The following is a 22,038-nucleotide window of genomic DNA, read 5'->3' as shown; positions in this document are numbered from 1 at the left end:
TGCCTCAGCGTGATTCTTCAAAACTAAGAAAATTTACCCTGATATTTCAAAAATAATGACATCTTCCAGCTGAGACCCACATGCAATGCCTCTGTAAATTATAACACAGCAAATGTCTCAAAATAAAAGCCTTGGTTAGGTGTGTATGTATAAAAGACAATATAAAACATTGTCAAGGAATCACAGTACTTCATGGACTCTGCCAGGTTGCCCATCTGTTTGGGTTTTTTCCTGAATAGTTGTATTTTAATCAGACCAGGGGTCCATTTAGTCCAGGACCATTTGGCCCATAGTGGGGACTGTAAGAAGATCCTTAGGGAGCAGTGAGATCACAGATAGTGTGTGTTACTCCTTTCTTGCCCCCAGTCCCCTTCCTACCCCTGACAGTTTAGAGGAGAAGGAGATCCCATGCTGGAATGGGTTACTCTGTTTATGCTCCAGTGAACCTTTCCCCAGGTACTCATTTCTGCCCTTAAATCCACACCTTCTGAAATATTTTGTAGTTCTAGTATCCTCCTTGCCATAAAGGACTGGAACTAATCAGTAAACAAAACATTATGCAGTGGATTTATTTTGACTGTTTCATGAACACGCTGCAGTACAGTATATAGTGATAGGAAGCTGTGATCATTTTCTGTGATTCTGTGAAGCTATGAACATCCAAAAGTCAGTTAGACCCATTTAATAACTCACAGTACTACAGAGGTGGTAACCTACTTATAAATACAGCTCCTTCCTGCCATAGATGCATTGTCTAACATGCTCTTCTATGCTATGCATAGGCAAGAATGGTCATGCAACTTCAGTGACTTTTCCCTTCTACATGCAGGCAATGGGACGCATCTTTGTGGGACTTTGCCAAGTAGGTGCATGGGGCTGCTTTGATGAGTTCAACAGACTGGAGGAGCGTATGCTTTCTGCTGTTTCACAGCAAGTTCAGTGCATCCAGGAAGCTTTGAGAGAACATTCCAACCCCAACTATGACAAGAGTACGTAATTGTTCATTTGTAATAGTGTTATATAGCCTCTCTAACATCCTTCGTAGTCTTCTGTTGACTAGTTATATTTCTGCCAAAGACAAAGCCACTTTCTACCAAAACTTAAAAACTTGAAGTCAGCTTTCAGCTGGTAGAAATCTGTATTTCAGTTGCAGTACTAGTGGACCTACTGTCCATTACTGTAGGAAACTGAAATAGAATAAAGTATGATTTCTGTTTTCAGGGTGATTGATTGCCGACTCAGGTGTAACTAAATGCACTCTCTTTTCAGCTGCAACACCTATTACTTGCGAGCTGCTGAACAAACAAGTCAAAGTGAGCCCTGACATGGCTATCTTCATCACCATGAACCCTGGCTACGCAGGCAGATCAAATCTGCCTGACAATTTGAAGAAGTTATTCCGTAGCTTGGCAATGACAAAACCAGACCGTCAGCTGATTGCCCAGGTCATGTTGTACTCCCAAGGTTTCCGTACAGCTGAAGTGCTTGCCAACAAGATAGTACCATTCTTCAAGTGAGTAACAAGTTTGGTTTCAGTCAGTAAAAGTAGAGCTATAATGTTCTTTGTATCTCACTGTGCATGTTGTGCAGCAGTGTCATTTCAAGAAAGCAATGACATTTACTGAGTCTTGTGTTTGTCTCTATTCAGAATCAAATCGTATTTTATCTCTATTGCTTCTTAGGCTTTGTGATGAACAACTGTCCTCCCAAAGTCACTATGATTTTGGCTTGAGAGCCTTGAAGAGCGTGCTGGTTAGTGCAGGTAACGTGAAGAGGGAGAGGATTCAGAGAATAAAGCGGGAGAAAGAAGAGCGTGGTGAAGTTGTTGACGAAGGAGAAATTGCTGAGAACTTACCAGAACAAGAGGTAATGTGTGTGATAGAGTACAGGATGCACAATAAACAAAGCAAATAACCTTACAGTGTTTACTATTTAGTGTTAAGCCATGCAAGCAGAGTAATGTTAGTTACAGAAGGTGGTAATTTGGTAGCTTAGAAGCACCAAGTTAAACGTGTCTTAGGAGTCCCTGAATCATAGAATCATAGAATAGTTAGGGTTGGAAAGGACCTTAAGATCATCTAGTTCCAACCCCCCTGCCATGAGCAGGGACACCACACACTAAACTATGTCACCCAAGGCTCTGTCCAGCCTGGCCTTGAACACCTCCAGGGTTGGTGAAAGACTTGTTCATGATGTTTACTGCTGCTCAGTTCCTCAGCAGTTAATACCAAAAGCATAGTGAAGGGAGAGGCATGAGAAACTGTAGTTGTATAAACTGCAAATCAGTAGGAATTCATTGTGTAGTTTCAAAGTTGAAACCCCATCAGTGGTTGTTTTTACTAAGACCAGTCTGGTCTAGTGCTTTATCGATGAAGTATTTAGTTGAAATATTCCTTGTCAAACACACTTGGTAAAGCAAACTTAACAAAAATCTTAACTTAAATGTGACTCTCTCTGCAGATCCTGATCCAAAGTGTATGTGAAACTATGGTACCAAAACTGGTTGCAGAAGACATTCCATTGCTTTTCAGTCTCCTTTCCGATGTGTTCCCTGGAGTACAGTATCATCGTGGGGAGATGACAGCCTTACGAGAGGAGCTTAAGAAAGTGTGTCAGGAAATGTACCTTACCTATGGTGATGGAGAAGAAGTTGGTGGCATGTGGGTTGAAAAGGTAAAATATAAAACTGAAAATGTGGACTTGGAAGTTCATGTATAAGACTAAACTTCCTTTTTTATTATGAAAGTTGGAAAGCTTTTTCCTTTCTCTTGTCTGAAGTGAGTAATACACTGAAGCTTAGATTGATTGCTGAAGTTAAGACTTAATTGATGGATCATTTCTTCTGTCACAGGTTCTTCAGCTGTATCAGATTACACAGATAAATCATGGATTGATGATGGTTGGTCCCTCTGGAAGTGGAAAGAGCATGGCTTGGAGAGTACTTCTGAAAGCCCTTGAACGGCTGGAGGGTGTGGAAGGTGTTGCTCATATTATAGATCCAAAAGCAATCAGCAAAGATCACCTGTATGGTACTTTGGATCCAAACACCAGAGAATGGACAGATGGTTTGTTTACACATGTCCTGAGAAAGTGAGTCTTTAATAGCACAAATGGAAAATGTCCATTACATTTGTGCCATGTACAATCTGGTCTTATTCTTCGTTCTTTACTGCAATAACTATTTCCTTTAATATAGAATCATAGACAATGTGAGAGGTGAACTACAAAAACGTCAGTGGATTATCTTTGATGGTGATGTAGACCCTGAATGGGTTGAGAACTTGAACTCTGTTTTGGATGACAACAAACTACTGACTCTGCCAAATGGAGAACGTCTCAGCCTTCCACCAAATGTAATGTTCCTTTTTTTACATGATGCTTATGTGCTGTCCTATAAACTTGTTGCTTTTACCTTAATCCATATTAGTCCCTCTTTCTCATCACAAGCAGAGTAGTACTGAACTCAGGCAGTAGTTTGCTGGAGTTAGGAGCTTTTGTGGAAACAAACATTTCACATTAAAGTCACCCTGACCTTATAAGACAAACTCTGTGGATTATATAAAAGACCAGTGTAACAGTCATAATGATGAATTTGCCTTAGGATATTTTAATGCTGCTATTGATTATTCAGAGGCTAAACACAAATTAATTTATTTTAGAAGGTCTCTGTTTGGGGGGAAGTAGAGGGATTTGGTTTGGTTTTGCTTTTGGTTTGTTGTTTAGTTTTACTTCAAACTGTTGTTCTGTATTTCTGCTCTTAGGTGCGTATCATGTTTGAAGTACAGGATCTGAAATACGCTACTTTGGCTACTGTGTCAAGGTGCGGCATGGTCTGGTTCAGTGAGGATGTTCTCAGTACAGACATGATATTCAATAACTTCCTGGCCAGACTAAGAAGCATTCCTTTGGATGAAGGTGAGGAGGAAGCTCAGCGAAGGCGAAAGGGCAAAGAAGATGAAGGAGAAGAAGCAGCATCCCCAATGTTGCAGGTATAACATTTTGGGCTAAGGCAGTAAGAATGCTTGTATTACAAGTAGTATGGTGTACTTAGAATTTATGACAGCCTATCGTAGAAAAGCTGACTTCCTCTCCACATTTTTTTTTTCTTTTTAAAGAATATTGAAATAGGAAGTATTTCAAACCTTAAATAAAATTTTTCCTGCTGCCTGGTAATCGAATGAGAAGCAAATGCTTTGAGCAGTGTTTGTCTCCCCCAACAGATTCAGAGAGATGCTGCAACAATAATGCAGCCATATTTCACATCTAATGGCCTTGTAACTAAAGCACTTGAGCATGCTTTCAAGTTGGAGCATATTATGGATCTTACCCGCTTGCGCTGTCTTGGTTCTCTGTTCTCCATGTTGCATCAAGCTTGCCGCAACGTAGCCCAGTACAATGCCAATCATCCAGACTTTCCAATGCAGATAGATCAACTAGAGCGCTACATCCAGGTAAATACAATATGCTGCTAAGTGACTGCTGTGTTTGATGTGTCACTATAGCACTTGGGTTTTATTGATTGTTCATTAGGTTTTGTTCCATTGCTGTAAAACCAATAGCTGCTTTTACTGCTTCTTGCAGAGGTACCTGGTCTATGCAATACTCTGGTCTCTTTCTGGAGACAGTCGTTTGAAAATGAGAACAGAACTGGGAGAATACATAAGGAGAATCACCACTGTGCCACTGCCAACTGCACCCAACATACCTATAATTGACTATGAGGTAAACCTTTCTTATGATAGAAGTGTTGCTCTTTTGTGTTCTTGGGAGCTTGCTTCAGATTTTGAAGATGAAACTGGAAAACAAAATGCTAGACTATCTTAAATTTTACAGTTTCACAGTTCAGCTATCAAGCTGCCTGTTTAAATAAACACGTCAAATTTGATGCCACAAACTATTCTGTGGTTTAAAAAATATTTTAACTTAAAGTTGGGGTATATTCCTGTTCTAAATTGTCCTATCATGTTTTTATACGTCTAGGTGTCCATTACAGGTGAATGGGTGCCCTGGCAATCCAAGGTTCCTCAGATTGAAGTTGAAACACACAAAGTTGCAGCTCCTGATGTTGTAGTACCAACCCTAGACACAGTTCGTCATGAAGCACTGCTGTATACTTGGCTGGCAGAACACAAACCTCTAGTGCTGTGTGGCCCACCAGGTTCTGGAAAGACCATGACCCTCTTCAGTGCTCTCAGAGCTCTGCCTGACATGGAGGTATGAGAGAGAGAGAGAGAGTGTGTATGCACAGGTGTGAATTACAGAGTAGTCTCTAATCTCTTTAAATATTAAAGCAGTCTTGATTTAGCAGGAAAACAATTTGCTAACCAGAATTCAGTGATACCTCCACCTCAGTCAGTCATTTGTATACATAGCAAGAAATAAAAATTCTCTTGAGCAGGATCTAAATTTATCTCAAGATCTTTAACCTAAAAACTACTTCCTTTGCTACTTCAATAATACAGGAGTGTTCCTCCATTTAGTGTTTAAAAAATGGTGGTAATGTTTAATAGCTCTCATCCTTCAGTGTATTTAGGTGGAGAAACAGTTATGTGAAGCTGTAATATTCTAAGCACAAGGTTGGGCAGGAGATGTTGCTGCATAGTAAATGGAGAACCTGCAGTGAGAAGCTAACAGTATACAGTCAGAATACAGGCTTACCTGAAATACAGATGGTATATGTACTTCCACCATGGATAGCCAAACATACCTGTTTTCAGGACTCTTGATGTACTCTTATTCAAGCCTGAGTGTATTTTAACTACTTTTTCTCAATATTCTCTTTTTAAGGTGGTTGGACTCAACTTTTCTAGTGCTACAACTCCAGAACTGCTCTTGAAAACTTTTGATCACTACTGTGAGTACAGGCGTACACCTAATGGAGTGGTGTTGGCTCCTGTGCAGTTAGGAAAGTGGTTGGTGCTGTTCTGTGATGAAATCAACTTGCCAGATATGGATAAGTATGGCACACAGAGAGTCATATCCTTCATTAGACAGGTTTGTTTTTCTTTGTAATTGACTACACCATAAGTTATTTTCAGTGAAATACAATGTTCCATTGATTTTATTTTACTCCTGGCTTTTTCCAGATGGTGGAACATGGAGGATTCTATCGTACATCAGACCAGACATGGGTGAAACTGGAGAGAATTCAGTTTGTTGGTGCATGTAATCCACCTACAGATCCTGGAAGAAAACCTCTCTCGCACAGGTAATATGTCTCTCCATATAACTCATATATACATCCATATATACATACATACAACTCCATATAACAACAGAATAGAGGTCAAAATTGAAGCATTGATCATAGTCTGTTCTTAATACAATTGTTTAATGCTAGCTGTGCTGAAATTGTGTTCCTTGGTTGTGAACTTGGTTCTTAGGACAGCCAGCCAGTGGAGTCATTCTTGAATGACCTGTCTGAAGTGTTGTGGATACTTCAGAATGCTTTGTGGTCTGAGTCACTAATCAAACCAACTGCAGTTACTGCTGGTAATTTTGTATCAAGATGTTAATTTAGTTTAGGCAAAAGATAATGAAAGTAGTACAAGCTATAATTTGACTTTCCAGACTCTGTAATATGCTAATCTTTCAGATTTTTACGACACGTTCCTGTGGTTTATGTGGACTATCCTGGACCAGCTTCACTTACTCAGATATATGGAACTTTCAATCGTGCAATGCTAAGGCTGATCCCATCACTTCGCACATACGCAGAACCTCTCACTGCTGCTATGGTAGAATTCTACACAATGTCTCAGGTAAGTTGCCAAATACAACCCCTACCGCAAATAATGAAGTCTTCCTTCATTTGACATGTATTGTTTGCCTTTCATGTGGATAATATGTATACAGAAACTCAACTAAGTAAGCCACTGGATGATGCTAACAAAATTATATCTTGCAGTGCCAAGGTCTGTAAAAAATAGGGTGCAAATTTAGGATGAACTAACTAATTAAGTTTAAATTTTTAGGAGAGATTCACTCAAGACACACAGCCACACTACATCTATTCACCTCGTGAAATGACTCGATGGGTGCGAGGCATATTCGAAGCATTAAGACCACTGGAAACCTTACCAGTTGAAGGCCTGATCAGGATTTGGGCCCATGAAGCTTTACGTCTCTTCCAAGACAGGTAAAATAAACATCAGACGGGGAATCAAAAAAAAAAAAACCACCAAAAAAACCCACACAAACAAAAAACAAAAAAAAAAATTAATTTTCCCTACTCCTTACCAACTTTCATTAGAAGACAAAACTGAAGAGTGCTTCATGTTAAACAGCTGGAATACAATAGAAACTATTTCCCTTTGCTCTAACTTTACACTCTAGGGAGTAGTATCTGTGCAAAGCAGAAACATACTTTGGTCATAGCATTGCTCTGTGATGTGATTATATCCTCTTATTACAGCGAATTTGTAGTGTCTGACTTGTTTCTTTATTCAGACTCGTAGAAGATGAGGAGAGACGGTGGACTGATGAGAACATTGATATGGTTGCTCTGAAACACTTCCCCAATATTGACAAAGAAAAAGCTATGAGCAGACCTATCTTGTACAGCAACTGGCTGTCAAAGGTAAGTAAAAATTTGAAAATAAATAAATAAATAAATTTGGGAGCAACTGAGTGATGCAGCTCTTACAGGCTATCTGCATCTATATTAGCATGATAATCAGTGCCCATCCTTTTGTTAAGGTGATCTCCGAGAAGCTGTTCCTATGATTATCTGAAGCAAGCTCTTAACCACAAAGTTAATAGCTGTTGTGCCAGGGGTGCTATTGTAAGATCTACCACTGTACATACAGGCAGTATTAGATAATATTTCTCAAGGACGGTAAAACGCTTACAGAAAGTTGATGACAGTTACTGCTTATGGAATCTTTTGGGAAAAGTCAGTGACCTTTGGATAATGCTGATGTTGTGCTCTTTATGGTGGACTGTTTCTTGCAATCTGAAGCCATCCGGCTGTGCAATCTGTAGAAATCCTCCAGGGTCAAGGCAAAAGTTCATCTAGCCTGCTGCCAGTAGCAAGTGGCTAGGAAAGGCTGTTTAAAATAAACTGAGGAAGTGAGGGAGGGGAGTAAGTCAGTCATGCTTTTTCCCAAGTCTCTTTGACTGGCAGCACAGATTAAAGCTATGATAGGTTCAGTAGATAGAGTATTCAAACCCTGTGCTGCTGTCCCTGGCACTTTAGGCTGTGGACATGTTCCTACACAAGTTAAATGAGTACAGCTTTTGTAAAGGATTATTACTTAAGTAAGTAACTAAGTAAGTAAGTATCAAAAATAGTTCTGCTTTCATGTACTCATAAATTGATCCGTAAGTGAAATTCCTATAATCTTAAATTCCATACTGTATTGACTGATTCTTTCAGGATTATATTCCAGTGGATCAAGAAGAACTAAGAGACTATGTGAAAGCTAGGCTTAAGGTCTTCTATGAAGAAGAGCTTGATGTACCACTTGTTCTGTTCAATGAAGTCTTGGATCATGTGTTAAGAATTGATCGGTAAGTTGAGGCTTCAGTTGCTGTTTGTATAAATAGTATTTAGAAACTTTTTCTAAAACAACAGGATCATGCTGTGTTCTTTCTTACTCTGTAGTCAGGCTACTCTAAGTAAGAATGGAGCATGATCCTGTTGTTGTCCATAGACGATATACTGCTTGCTTCCAGATAGCAGGATCCTATCTGGAAAGGTGTGTCAGTTTTGGTATTAACTTGAAGTTTAGATGTTCAAGGAAAAGCATCAGTAAGTTGATAACACTTGCCAAACGTACTTTATGTTCTTTTTCAGAATCTTCCGTCAACCACAGGGCCACTTGCTGCTTATTGGAGTCAGTGGAGCAGGGAAAACAACCCTTTCAAGATTTGTTGCCTGGATGAATGGTTTGAGTGTCTACCAAATTAAGGTTGGCATGCTAATTTAACTTTAAAAACCCTGTTAGTCAAAGCTCAGCTCCAACCTCTAGAAAAAGGCATTAAAACCTAGAGCAAAATATTAATAACCAGTGTTAAATCTTACTAGGTTCACAGGAAATACACAGGTGAAGATTTTGATGAAGACCTTAGGACAGTATTGAGACGTTCGGGCTGCAAAAATGAAAAAATAGCTTTCATAATGGATGAGTCAAATGTATTGGATTCTGGATTCCTGGAGAGAATGAACACTCTCCTAGCCAATGGAGAGGTACGAAGATTTTTAAGTAAATGTCTTAAGCACCTTTTTACAATTATAAGCTACAACAAAACTGTCTTTTGAATTAGGTTCCTGGTCTCTTTGAAGGAGATGAATATGCCACCCTTATGACTCAGTGTAAAGAAGGAGCACAGAAAGAAGGTTTAATGTTAGATTCACATGAGGAACTCTACAAATGGTTCACCAGCCAAGTTATTCGCAATCTCCATGTTGTGTTCACTATGAATCCATCTTCTGAGGGTCTGAAGGACAGGGCAGCTACCTCTCCTGCACTCTTCAACAGGTAATTGCTGTATATTCCAGCATGTTTTACAGGTATTGTTAAAATAGTATTTAGGGGGAAGTCATCACAGATGCTTTGTATTTCAGGTGTGTCTTGAACTGGTTTGGAGACTGGTCAACTGAGGCACTATACCAAGTGGGCAAAGAGTTCACAAGCAAAATGGATCTTGAGAAACCAAATTATATTGTGCCCGATTACATGCCAGTTGTGTATGATAAGCTGCCACAACCACCAACACATAGGGAAGCTATTGTTAATAGTTGTGTGTTTGTTCATCAGACTCTTCATCAGGTATGTTATTATTACACTACTTCTTATTGATCTTTAGGCCACAGCATCATGTACCAGTTTCTTAAAAAGTACGATCTTTGGCATCCAAATAGTTTTAAAAACAATGTGTAATCAACAGCCTTTTCTTGCCTAAAGGCTAACGCTCGACTGGCAAAACGGGGAGGCAGAACCATGGCAATCACACCACGCCACTATTTAGATTTCATCAACCATTATGCCAACTTGTTCAATGAGAAACGAAGTGAATTGGAGGAACAGCAAATGCATTTGAATGTTGGTCTTAGAAAAATCAAGGAAACAGTTGATCAGGTACATATCTTTAAAACTTTGCCCTCTATAAGGCTGGAGTGATTAAACAGATCTCTGTGCTTAATATGGATTTTCTCTCCCATCTTAAAACCATCTCAGGTGGAAGAATTGCGGCGTGACCTAAGAATAAAGAGTCAGGAACTGGAAGTGAAGAATGCAGCAGCCAATGACAAGTTGAAAAAGATGGTGAAAGATCAACAGGAAGCTGAGAAGAAAAAGGTAAAAATATTTGTTAGATCTCTGTGCATAGTAAATATTTTTATTTACAAAACAGACCCTGCAGAGCAAGTACTGGAAAAAGTTCAACTTCTGAAAAGCAGTAATTTTCTTCTAGGTCATGAGCCAGGAGATTCAAGAGCAGCTGCACAAGCAGCAGGAGGTCATTGCAGACAAGCAGATGAGTGTGAAAGAAGATCTTGACAAGGTGGAGCCTGCTGTCATTGAAGCTCAGAACGGTATGTTAGCAACCAAGATCACCGTATGGGCTTGGATCTAAAACTGATGTCTATGGGAACGTGGTTGGTTGTAGTCTGAATTGGTCCTGTCTAACAGAAGTGTAGGCTCTTAGCATGGAGCTGAACAGTGTTGAAGAAATTCCTGGTCTTTGAGCTGTGGATTCGCCCTGTTCATAGTACTGGTCTGGTGCCTAATACTCCTTTTATGGCCTGTGGCGTTGTTTCTGGCAGACCAGCACTAGCTAGTTATTCAGTCTGTGTATTCATTAAAAAGCTCATAATCAAAAAGACCACTGATGCCTCATTGCTGCACAGACAGCATACAATCAAGCTGTCCGTTTGTTAAACTGGATAGAGGAATCACTGCTTTAAGTGAATCGTTTTTAGGCAGCAGTATAAGTTGCCTGTGGCCAGTTGGAAATTGACATTCACAGAAGTTTATCTTGTGATAAAGTAGTTTGAATGTTATCCACTAGTATCTGCTTCTCTAATAACCTCATCTTCCATTTGAGTATCTTGAAGCCTTTTTACAAATCCAAGGTACTTCAATGGACTTCACTAACTGTCCATTTTCTTCCTAATCAACTTTCATCATCTTTCTGGCACTGGTTAGCTGTGAAGTCGATAAAGAAACAGCACCTGGTAGAGGTCCGTTCTATGGCTAATCCACCTGCAGCAGTTAAGCTAGCACTGGAGTCCATCTGCCTGCTACTAGGTGAAAGTACAACTGACTGGAAACAAATACGTTCCATCATCATGAGAGAGAACTTCATTCCAACCATTGTTAATTTCTCTGCTGAGGAAATCAGGTAAAGTGCAAGCATGAGTTAATTGTGTGAATAAACTATTTACAAAGATATGGCAGATCTTAACTGGACTTATCTCTGCACAGTTGCTTAGGTGGCACTTCATTTCTTTTGAGACTAATATATTCTTGCATGTAGCATATGTGTAGGTGGTACAGGAAACAGATTACTGAAGCAAAGGTGTGTCATGCAAACTAGGACAAAACAGCTGCTGTTGAGTAACTTCAAGGCATGGTTGCAAAGCAGTGTGTTGCTGTCCAAAGCCACATTATTAGTTGAAGGCAGTTTTGCAGCAGTAACAGACCAAGTTGCTAAGGCCTTTATCCAGGCTGACCTAGCTGGCTCTGAATCTGAGCAGGTCAGGCTGGACTATAGAGACAGTTCTCATCCAGTTCCAATTTTTTCTGAGCAGAGTTTAGCAATTTATGAGTGACTAATCTTAAAATACCGGTAAGTGCTTTTTAGCACTCATAAGCTATAATTTTTAAAACAGCATCTTGAACTAACTAAAACATCCCAGTTACCAGTCAGCAGAACTGCTAAGAAATGTTCATGTCAACTGTGGAAGGCAGGCTAGATAAAGGAGTACTGAACACATGTGCTGACATTCAGTGTCCTCATGCTATGTCTAAAAACTTTTCCCTTACAGTGATGCCATCCGGGAGAAGATGAAGAAAAACTACCTGTCAAATCCAAGTTACAACTATGAAATTGTAAACAGAGCATCATTGGCCTGTGGACCTATGGTGAAGTGGGCAATTGCACAGGTAAAGTCAGTAAGTTTAGGAAGCAAACATGAAAAGAGTGACACTGAAGGTGTGTAACACTGTCTAAAGGGTCTGAATTTGCCTCTATTCAACTAAATATTGCAAACTGGTTTGCTTCGGAGAAATGGTAGATGTTTCAGGTGAATGCTTATGGGCTCTGTAGTACTGTACCAGAGAGCTAATGGCCAGTTGTGATAACAGATTTTGCACGAGAAACTTCAGGCTGTAAGTAAACAGGATCCTTTCTGTATGTAGTGTCATTCTACAGGACAATAAAGTTCTAAATTGGAAAATGCAATGCATCTTCTTAATAGAGACTGCGTAAGTTGTGTCTTGCCTCAGAGTGAGTATCACTCAAAGGCAGCTCTGTCAAAGTCTTTCAGACAGACTTCTAAATATTTGACTAGCTTCCTAAAGGAATAGGCTTTTGGGAAGATGTCCCCAGAGTGTGATATCGAAGAATGGTTTTACTTGCCTATTGGTGGTCAATACAGCAGAATGCTTGGCTTATTAAAGCTGTGCCTGCTGTGAATGGCATGATGTGGAGAGACTGTTTTGTTTCAAATAGGCCCGATCCTAATTGTTTTTGGCTTAGCTATACTCAGTTCCTTACTAGAAAAGTCAGATTAGCACTGTACTGGGTGGCATGGACACCCAGTCGAGTATTTATGCAGAACAGTGCTGTATACTACTTAATGTGGTCTGAACCTCTCAGATCGCTTCCTGTATATCTACAGAGCAGTAAAAGGATCTTGGATAAAGCAATTAGTTGGGTGTCTATGCTTGGTTTAAACTAGAGTCTTAGGTACTGATAAACATTTCTAAGTTTCTGTTAAGTAGCTATTCATTCTCGTACTGGCCGCAAGTATCTAAGCTTGAAAAGATGCAGTTGATAATATGTACCTGAATGCTGTGGTTCTTGTTAATGCATATCGGTTTAGAAAGTATAAAGGGCCTATTTACTATTTACAGCTCAACTATGCTGATATGTTGAAAAGAGTGGAACCTCTACGCAATGAACTGCAGAAGCTGGAGGATGATGCCAAAGACAACCAACAGAAAGCAAATGAAGTAGAGCAGATGATTCGTGATCTTGAGGCCAGTATTGCTCGTTACAAAGAAGAATATGCAGTGCTGATTTCGGAGGCTCAAGCTATTAAAGCAGATTTGGCTGCTGTAGAAGCAAAAGTAAGACTTCCATATAATAATTTTCCATTCTTTAATCTTTGATAGTAGGAAATTGAACCATTCTTCATACTAGTGACCAGACTTGGTTGCTTCCCCCACGCAGTGCATTTGAACTGTTTCGTCTCTGGATGTCATAAAGCTTCTTAAACTACTGAAAGCTGGCTTGAGTTAGAAATACCAACTTATGTTGCTAGTTGCTTAACAAAACTGTTCACATAAGGCTTAAACTAAGTAGAAAGCCTTTGGCAAAAGGCATGTATGTAGGGTAATTGTAATGTCTTAACTGGGCTGCTTCTGGGAGGGCAGAAGGGGAAGAATTTCTCTGTGTATTTGATCCACTCATTAGCAAGTAGTCATTACTGTGCTATTATTTAGCCCTTTTAAGTTGAAGATAACAGTTAAAAACAATATAATAAATTAACACTGAAGTGAAGAAACATTAATTTCATTCTGAGCTTTTAAATCTAACTTGGGCCTTGAGTTAGTATTCAGGTGTCCTGAAAGACTACTGTAACAATTCATCATCTAAAGACTGTACTTAACCACTTACTTCTAGGTAAACCGCAGCACAGCTCTTCTGAAGAGTCTTTCTGCTGAACGTGAAAGATGGGAGAAGACAAGTGAAACTTTCAAGAACCAGATGTCCACTATTGCAGGAGACTGCTTGCTTTCAGGAGCTTTTATTGCCTATGCTGGCTACTTTGATCAGCAGATGCGTCAGAACCTGTTCACTACGTGGTCTCACCATTTGCAGCAGGCAAATATTCAGGTAAAGATGCAGTCATGATAAGTTAACCATATATCCATTTACTGCAATAGTTAAGGTTTCAAACTGCGAAGTAAAGAATGGAGCAATTGGAAAAGAATACCTTGTAGAGCTGCATTTACTCAAAATGTCCTCACCAGCTAGTTGGAGAATCTGTAGTCAAGTACTGACTGGATGTACTTCTTGCAGTTCCGTACAGACATTGCAAGGACAGAGTACCTTTCCAATGCAGATGAGCGGCTTCGCTGGCAAGCAAGTTCTCTACCTGCAGATGACCTGTGCACTGAGAATGCCATCATGCTCAAGCGGTTTAATAGGTATTTCATTCTAAGATGTAGAATTCTAAAGCAACATTGTCAACAGCAGGCAGGGCTTCTGCAACCGAGAATCACAGTAACTCTCAAAGCACTGTTGCACTGCTGTGACAACTTCTTATGTTTATAAATGCTTCTCAACTGCATGTAAACATAAAAACTCATTCATGTTTGCCTGCTACTTTTGTTAGCTTAGCTGTTACAGTAAGTTGACTTGAACTGAAGCTGTTTTGTTGCCCAAATACAGATTTATCAGAACTCTGAATTGAACTAAGTACTTGAACCTGGACATCTTACTTTTTCAGTATACAAGCTTTTAGAGTTGAGACTAGTACAACCTGAATTCATAAAGCTGCTTAGAGGCTGTCTGCAGTCAAAACCCAAATAGTGACAGTGGTTTATTCCTTACTTAGGTATCCATTGATCATTGATCCTTCCGGGCAAGCTACAGAGTTTATCATGAATGAATATAAAGATCGTAAGATAACTCGTACTAGTTTCTTGGATGATGCTTTCAGGAAGAACTTGGAAAGCGCCTTGAGATTTGGTAACCCACTTCTGGTCCAGGTTAGTTACATTATTGTGTAGAAACTCTTAAAAATTCTGCCGTGTATTAGAAAACTTTATAATTGTTCTGTTAGTAAGATGCAAACAACTTTATTTTCAAACCATGATTTAACAAGTAAACTATTACTGAGTCATAGATGAGGTATTACTCGTAAGAAAAATACGATTAGTGAGATACACAATTAGAAGGAGGCATTTCTTTTTTTTATCATTTCAAGATCAAATGCTTTTATTTTGAAATTATCTTTCTTTCCTTCCACTCTGTAAAATGACTTCCGACCTGTCTATCTGTCCTTTATTTCTATATGCTGTCTCTAGTCATAGATAATAGTACCTAATATGGCTAATTATCTAGAACTAAATCTACTCTGAGTAGCAGGAAGAAGTTTCAGTAATACAAAGAAATGGGCAGCGGTAAGAATAGTGGATTCTGTCTTCAGACAGGTATATTTTTTTGGTTTTTAATATGGAAGTGGGTTAAAAAACAAGGATTAGCTTACAAAGATGGGATCAGTAACTATTGCTTGTGCTGCTTAGAAAAGGGCTTGTTATGAATTAGAACTAGCACAATTATGACCATTAATAATAATCCCCTTCTGGGATTTTGTGTTGTAATAGCTTAAACTGTCTGCTCATGTAGCTCAGCTACAAATCTGAACTAGAAATACCTTTTGAATGTGATCATATTCCAAAACAACTGTAAAGTGATCGCTTACCAAAGCTTTAAGCCCTAGTTGGATCAGGATTTTTAGGTTGAGACACTTGCAAGCAACAGAATCTTTTAACAAATCTCTGCTTCTAGGATGTGGAGAGCTATGATCCAGTTCTGAATCCTGTTCTGAATCGCGAAGTCCGGAGAACCGGAGGCAGAGTTCTGATTACTCTTGGAGACCAAGATATTGATTTGTCACCATCCTTCGTTATCTTCCTCTCCACCAGAGATCCAACAGTAAGTAAAACAAAAAGGCGGTCCTGCTTATAGAAGTGGTGTGTCAGAGAGCTGAGAGAGTTTTTTGTGTTCTCCTGTGACAGGTTGAATTCCCACCAGACCTCTGCTCTCGTGTTACGTTTGTGAACTTCACAGTTACTCGCAGCAGCTTACAGAGCCAGTGTCTGAATGAAGTCCTGAAAGCTGAAAGACCAGATGTTGATGAAAAACGCTCTGATCTCCTCAAGCTTCAAGGTATGCTTACCAAAATTAAAGTAACTTCCTCCTGTTATAAAACAGTACAGTGATTTTATGTAGCTGTAGAAATACACAGTGAAATACCTTTATAGCTGATACTCTTGATTTTTTAGGATGTCCAATGACAAAGTACACAGAATGCATGTAATTCTTAACAACTAATACATCTCTATGATATGTAACCTAATACTTCTTCTAATTAAGGTGAATTTCAGCTTCGCTTGCGTCAGTTAGAAAAATCCCTGCTACAGGCGCTTAACGAAGTGAAGGGACGTATCCTGGATGATGACACCATCATTACTACTCTTGAGAACCTGAAGAAAGAAGCAGCAGAGGTCACCAGAAAAGTAGAAGAGACGGATATTGTCATGCAAGAAGTGGAAACTGTTTCTCAGCAGTACTTGCCTCTTTCTACAGCATGCAGCAGTATCTACTTTACTATGGAGTCACTGAAACAGGTAAGGGTGAGTTGTTCTTCCTACCAGAAGCCTCATGTGTTTACAGTTCAAAGCTAAATAGACACTGCCTAATTCCAGCCTTAGCTGCTGTATTGCAATTTGGTAGGCATAAACCATCGACTCTGAAACACCAGGATTCTAGAGAAAAAAAACAAATTCTGTTGTCTTTCAGATACATTTCCTGTACCAATACTCCCTCCAGTTTTTCTTGGACATCTATCACAATGTCTTGTATGAGAACCCAAATCTGAAGGGAATTACAGAGAATACTCAGCGTCTCTCAATCATCACAAAGGATCTCTTCCAGGTTCAGTTTTTTAACTAGTAAATGTAATTCTGTATTTTTGAAGAGTGAGAGTTCAAGGCCTCTTATGCTTCACCTTTTTTTTGGTAGGTGGCTTTCAATAGAGTGGCACGTGGTATGCTGCATCAAGATCATATAACATTTGCTATGTTGTTGGCCCGGATTAAACTGAAAGGCACGATTGGGTAAACATTTGTTTTCTCGCTTCGCTTCAGTTGAAAAAGTGAGAGATGTCTTGAATGCATTTAGCTAAACTCTTCTTTCTCCTTACCATTAGGGAGCCTACATATGATGCAGAATTCCAGCACTTCTTGAGAGGGAAGGAGATTGTACTAAACTCTGCGTCTCTCCCAAAAATCAATGGTTTGACTGTAGAGCAAACAGAAGCAATGATGAGGTTGAGCTGCCTTCCAGCATTTAAGGACCTTGTTTCAAAAGTTCAAGCTGATGAGGTAAGCGTCAGCTAGGGTTTGTTTCTGCACTGAACTATCTGCTTCAGCATTTTCAGTGTCTGCTTTAAGAGCTTCATGCTTACAAGTAAGTAATCCTAGTATGAGAAGGGAAGCCTTACAGATTAATTAGTTGTAGTTGTTGTGGAAATGAATGCCTCCACTTCATTTGTAATCCAGCTATGAAACTTGACTTGTAAATACCAGCATCATTCATCGCTTGGTCTTGGGAGCAGCTTCACCATTCACCTAACTCCGAGGTCGGCTTTGGTTCCTATGGTAGCAGGAAGTGTGATACTGTGTCTCTTTTACTGTATCACTAGTGTGATAATGATGCAGTAGATGGGAGCAGCCCTAGCCATACATAGCATCATTGTGGTCGGCTCTTGGACGTGACTATTTGGGATAACTTTGGATAGTGCTCTGCTTCTGGAGACTTTGCTCCTTGTCAGAACATATTTTAAGAATGCATTTATGTCCTGATTGTGAAACTGTATGTTACAAAGTATGTCCATATCTTAAATAATACCTGTTTGGCTGCCTAGTTTTTATATTAAAAGTTGAATTCTACTTCTGAATTCTAATTTTCCTCAAACTCTTCAGCCATCAGAGATAAAAGAACATACAGCTTGGGCAGGGACTTGGTAGAGATCTGTAGAATTAGAGGGGGACTGGGGGCAATGCACAGTTAAGGGAGATCATGGAAACTATTGGGCATGTCTAAAGCAAGTATAATAGACAAAGCATAACTTGAGTTTTGGAGAAACGGGAGAAATTCATTGAAGCAGAATGAGTCCAGAACTTAATAAATATGTTCGTCAAATTCCAGTCTTGCTCAGGGAAACGTTCAAACCATTTATATATGAAACACTCAAGCCGTACATATCTAGAAGCCTTGGAAAAGACCAGACTATGTTGAGCATTGGACAATATTAAGGGCTAAGTTTAATGTTTGAATTAATTTCATGAGTATATAATAGTGCTGCTGTTTAACAGTGTTAGCCTTGTCTTATTTCTCAAGACTTACTGATAGACTGAAGCTGGTACTCAGTCTAACTTTTTATTCTAAAGGTAGATTATGAGATACTAGCATCAAATGGGAAAAATCTAAGGAACTTGTGCATTTCATTGTTTAAACACTTAACTACTTATTAGAATATTTGAAGATTTGTTTGCAAATCAAAGGTTAGTAGAGCTTGGACTGTACCTAGTTCAACCCTACCCTAGCAAACTTTGTTTCGTACTGGAAGTTGGTATGTAGCTGCATGCTCTTGCAGTACATTAAATTCTAGATTTTAAAGGCTGAGGTTGAATGTCTCTGTTGCACCATGAAGAAGACCTGCACCTTGCCACAGATTTTTGATGCCATGAAACTCTGTTTCATGTTTTTTGCATTTTCTTCCAATACAGCAATTCTGTATCTGGCTGGATAGCAGTTCACCAGAGCAGACTGTACCATATCTTTGGAGTGAAGAAAAACCTGCAAGTAAGTTAAGTTGCACTGTTGTCCACACCAGTCCTACTGTACTGACCCAAGTAGAATTACTGTGATTTCAAAGCAATTCTGAAGTAGAATTTTAATTTGGACCTTAATTCCTGGGAAAGTCATAAAGTTGGGATTTTTGAAGAACTTCAGGTCTGGTGGTTTTGGTCTTCTACTGTGGATGAAATGTACTTCTACAGTCTCATTAGATTATATAATAGTTGCGATTAACCTGAGTCATTGCAAATCTGGAGGCAGCTCAATACTCTACAAAGCTCCAACACGCACATTTTCTGAGGAGAGGACAGAGCTGGTCTCCTAGAATGTTTCCTCCTGCAGTTGTATCTAAGCATATAGTCTTAATGCTTGCTGCATTAGTTGTTAGTGCTAATTTGTTAAAAGTTAGAGCTTAAGTGTAACTATTGCTCTTCAGTTTCTCCCCTGTCTGAAAGGTTACGTTAGGAAGTGTTTGCCATCTGTGATCATTCAGGGCTCATTCCTGTAGGTGGCTTTCTAAATTAAGGATTCTCAGCTTGTATTTACTAGCTACTGTAAAGCTGCTTTACCATTAAATTAAGTTTAACCTAGAGTTAATGCTAGATTATCTATCCTGTCCATACTAGACAAGTATGTAATACTAAAGTCTAGCAGAACAGCAGGTGGTTGAATGAAAAGATGTGAGGAGATCTGGAAGTTGTCCCTGGAAGTTAAAAATCGCTTCATTGCAGTACTTCTAGACTGTAGATTTTGTAAAAACTGGTAGCATTTAGTAGAATCTAAAAGCATCTTTTTAAGGTAGGCTTTTAAAGGGTCACAACATGAGCAATTGAGCAGGTAATTAAAATATTGCAGAAGACAAACCAACTGAAGATGGCAAGTTTCTTTTGACATCAAAGTGAAGACAGAATATAAGCGTTCCATTAAAATATTGCAGCAATTCTAAATACCTAGTCTTCAGAACAAGATGGGAAAAATGGAATGGAGAATTGAGGGAAGTGTTGAGGATGGATTTCTTACCTGTCCAATCTAACCCTCTCTCCTTTTTTCAGCTCCTATTGGACAGGCCATTCATCGCTTGCTGCTGATCCAGGCCTTCCGTCCAGATCGTTTGTTGGCAATGGCACATACATTTGTTTCAACAAATCTTGGAGAGTCTTTCATGTCCATTATGGAGCAGCCTTTAGATCTGACACACATCGTAGATACAGAGGTAACCTGCTTGGTTTTGAAAGGCTAAGATCGTGGGTAATGCTTAGTGCCATGTTGCGTGAGTTTTCCATTATGAGTAAAGCTAACCACTGGAATACTTCTTCCATTTATCCTTCTCACCATGGAATGATGGTAAATTTTTTTCCTGTTTGTTAATGTAAAACTTAGAGTAGCATAATTTCTTTAGCTGGCCAGGGAAAAAAGACCAAACTTACTGCATTTTCATATTCATGTAGTGACTGATTCGTATCCTTTTAAACTTCTTGGATACCAGGTGAAACCTAATACCCCTGTGCTGATGTGTTCAGTGCCTGGTTATGATGCCAGTGGCCATGTGGAAGATCTTGCAGCTGAGCAGAATACACAGATCACATCTATTGCTATTGGTAAGAACACACCTTATTTCATCAGCTAAACATAAATTATTAGGAGTAAGAGCTTTAGCAACCTGTCTTGTCTTTCAGGCTCTGCTGAAGGGTTTAACCAAGCAGATAAAGCCATAAACACAGCAGTGAAATCTGGAAGGTAAGTTCTATCTCTTTTTTAGCTAGCATACTGCCTAGTAGAAAGCTGAACAGGGGGAAGGAGGAAATAATCTATTGACTAAATAGATAAAACTGAGTAAAAAAAAAAATCGAGACCATATTCTTAACTGAAATTTGTAATAACTGAAGCACCGCTGTTCACAACTTCTATTTGATGTTATTATTTCCGGGAGAAGTAAGTTGTATCTCCAGAGCAGAGAAGTTAGCCCTTTTACAGTGCCCAGTAACTGATCCTATGTAGAGGACAGGTTTGAAAGAGGAAGAAAAATGTGTAGCATTGATGCCATGTTCTATGACTCTTTATTGTGATTATAGATAGGATCTGTAAGCTGTACACTAAAAAGCACTTGTTCTGTTTCAAAACTTCACAGGTGGGTAATGCTGAAGAACGTTCACCTGGCTCCTGGCTGGCTCATGCAATTGGAAAAGAAGCTGCATTCCCTACAACCCCATGCTTGCTTCAGACTCTTCCTTACCATGGAGATAAATCCAAAGGTAATGTTGATTTGAAGTCAGCTGATCAGGGGAGGTGATCTTCCCTCTCTACTCCGCTCTCGTGAGACCCCGCCTGGAATACTGTGTTCGTCTCTGGGACCCCAAACATAAAAAGGACATGGACCTGCTGTGGAGGGAGTCCAGAGAAGGGCCACGAAGATGACCAGAGGACTGGAGCATCTCTCCTGTGGAGACAGGCTGAGAGAACTGGGCTTGTACAGCCTTGAGAAGAGAAAGCTCCAGGAAGACCTTAGAGCAGTTTCCAGTACCTAAAGGGGCCTACAAGAAAGATGGAAGGGGACTTTTTACAAGGGCATGTAGGACAAGGGGTAATCACTTTAAACTGAAAGAGGGTTGATTTAGATTAGACAGTAAGAAATTCTTAACTGTGAGGGTGGTGAGATACTGGCACAGGTTGCCCAGAGAAGTTGTGGCTGCCCCATCCCTGACAATTTTCAAGGCCAGTCTGGATGGGACTTTGAGCAAGCTGGTCTAGTGGAAGGTGTCCCTGCCCTCCAAAAGAAAGGCAGGTCTTTAGTGTGCGTGCTCACAAAGATGTTCGGAAGATAATGCAAACCATACTGTTAGAGGGATTTAATTTATTACAGGCTAGAGGAGCTGGATTCAAGTTTCTTGATCTTTTCTAGGTGCCAGTGAATTTGTTACGTGCCGGTCGGATCTTTGTGTTTGAACCTCCTCCTGGCGTAAAGGCAAACATGCTGAGGACTTTCAGTAGCATTCCAGTTTCTAGAATGTGCAAGGTAAGGCTGTGGTGTGTGTAGATGAAAGAAAATGGGAGAATGTTAAAATCTTACCTTAGATGATAAAACCTCGGCTTCTGAGATGCACATAGAATGTTTTGGGTTTTTTTCTTACAGAAGTAAGTAGTGGTTGCTTCTTCTGTTGGTAGAATGTGTTCAGTTTTGGTAGCAATCTGGCATTAAATCTGATGTTTCCTATCCAT

At 39.6% G+C, this 22,038-nt stretch overlaps 1 protein-coding gene across 1 annotated transcript in view; it reads left to right on the top strand.

The window, feature by feature from the left end:
• DYNC1H1 (dynein, cytoplasmic 1, heavy chain 1) overlaps window positions 1-22,038 on the top strand; it is a gene marked incomplete at its 5' end in the record, with an annotated part of 42,243 nt that overhangs the window by 14,743 nt on the left and 5,462 nt on the right. The window contains 41 exons of the mRNA XM_010022010.1: window positions 830-989; window positions 1,270-1,513; window positions 1,683-1,866; window positions 2,461-2,673; window positions 2,852-3,090; window positions 3,197-3,353; window positions 3,762-3,989; window positions 4,221-4,451; window positions 4,582-4,722; window positions 4,981-5,214; window positions 5,788-5,994; window positions 6,087-6,208; window positions 6,596-6,761; window positions 6,975-7,138; window positions 7,450-7,579; window positions 8,378-8,511; window positions 8,798-8,912; window positions 9,029-9,190; window positions 9,268-9,482; window positions 9,569-9,773; window positions 9,909-10,082; window positions 10,182-10,301; window positions 10,417-10,537; window positions 11,151-11,346; window positions 11,993-12,110; window positions 13,083-13,298; window positions 13,855-14,067; window positions 14,254-14,381; window positions 14,792-14,945; window positions 15,748-15,894; window positions 15,978-16,128; window positions 16,336-16,589; window positions 16,762-16,896; window positions 16,984-17,078; window positions 17,171-17,345; window positions 18,753-18,828; window positions 19,875-20,035; window positions 20,309-20,420; window positions 20,499-20,559; window positions 20,951-21,074; window positions 21,722-21,835. Coding sequence (XP_010020312.1) covers window positions 830-989; window positions 1,270-1,513; window positions 1,683-1,866; window positions 2,461-2,673; window positions 2,852-3,090; window positions 3,197-3,353; window positions 3,762-3,989; window positions 4,221-4,451; window positions 4,582-4,722; window positions 4,981-5,214; window positions 5,788-5,994; window positions 6,087-6,208; window positions 6,596-6,761; window positions 6,975-7,138; window positions 7,450-7,579; window positions 8,378-8,511; window positions 8,798-8,912; window positions 9,029-9,190; window positions 9,268-9,482; window positions 9,569-9,773; window positions 9,909-10,082; window positions 10,182-10,301; window positions 10,417-10,537; window positions 11,151-11,346; window positions 11,993-12,110; window positions 13,083-13,298; window positions 13,855-14,067; window positions 14,254-14,381; window positions 14,792-14,945; window positions 15,748-15,894; window positions 15,978-16,128; window positions 16,336-16,589; window positions 16,762-16,896; window positions 16,984-17,078; window positions 17,171-17,345; window positions 18,753-18,828; window positions 19,875-20,035; window positions 20,309-20,420; window positions 20,499-20,559; window positions 20,951-21,074; window positions 21,722-21,835 — 6,696 coding nt within the window. The remainder of the gene's footprint in view (window positions 1-829; window positions 990-1,269; window positions 1,514-1,682; window positions 1,867-2,460; window positions 2,674-2,851; window positions 3,091-3,196; window positions 3,354-3,761; window positions 3,990-4,220; window positions 4,452-4,581; window positions 4,723-4,980; window positions 5,215-5,787; window positions 5,995-6,086; window positions 6,209-6,595; window positions 6,762-6,974; window positions 7,139-7,449; window positions 7,580-8,377; window positions 8,512-8,797; window positions 8,913-9,028; window positions 9,191-9,267; window positions 9,483-9,568; window positions 9,774-9,908; window positions 10,083-10,181; window positions 10,302-10,416; window positions 10,538-11,150; window positions 11,347-11,992; window positions 12,111-13,082; window positions 13,299-13,854; window positions 14,068-14,253; window positions 14,382-14,791; window positions 14,946-15,747; window positions 15,895-15,977; window positions 16,129-16,335; window positions 16,590-16,761; window positions 16,897-16,983; window positions 17,079-17,170; window positions 17,346-18,752; window positions 18,829-19,874; window positions 20,036-20,308; window positions 20,421-20,498; window positions 20,560-20,950; window positions 21,075-21,721; window positions 21,836-22,038) is intronic.

Source organism: Nestor notabilis, unplaced genomic scaffold (assembly GCF_000696875.1).
Source record: "Nestor notabilis isolate BGI_N333 unplaced genomic scaffold, ASM69687v1 scaffold23179, whole genome shotgun sequence".
NCBI classification, from domain to species: Eukaryota; Metazoa; Chordata; class Aves; order Psittaciformes; family Psittacidae; genus Nestor; species Nestor notabilis.
Note: the sequence above shows the minus strand (reverse complement) of the source record. Positions and strands in the feature narration are given on the sequence as shown.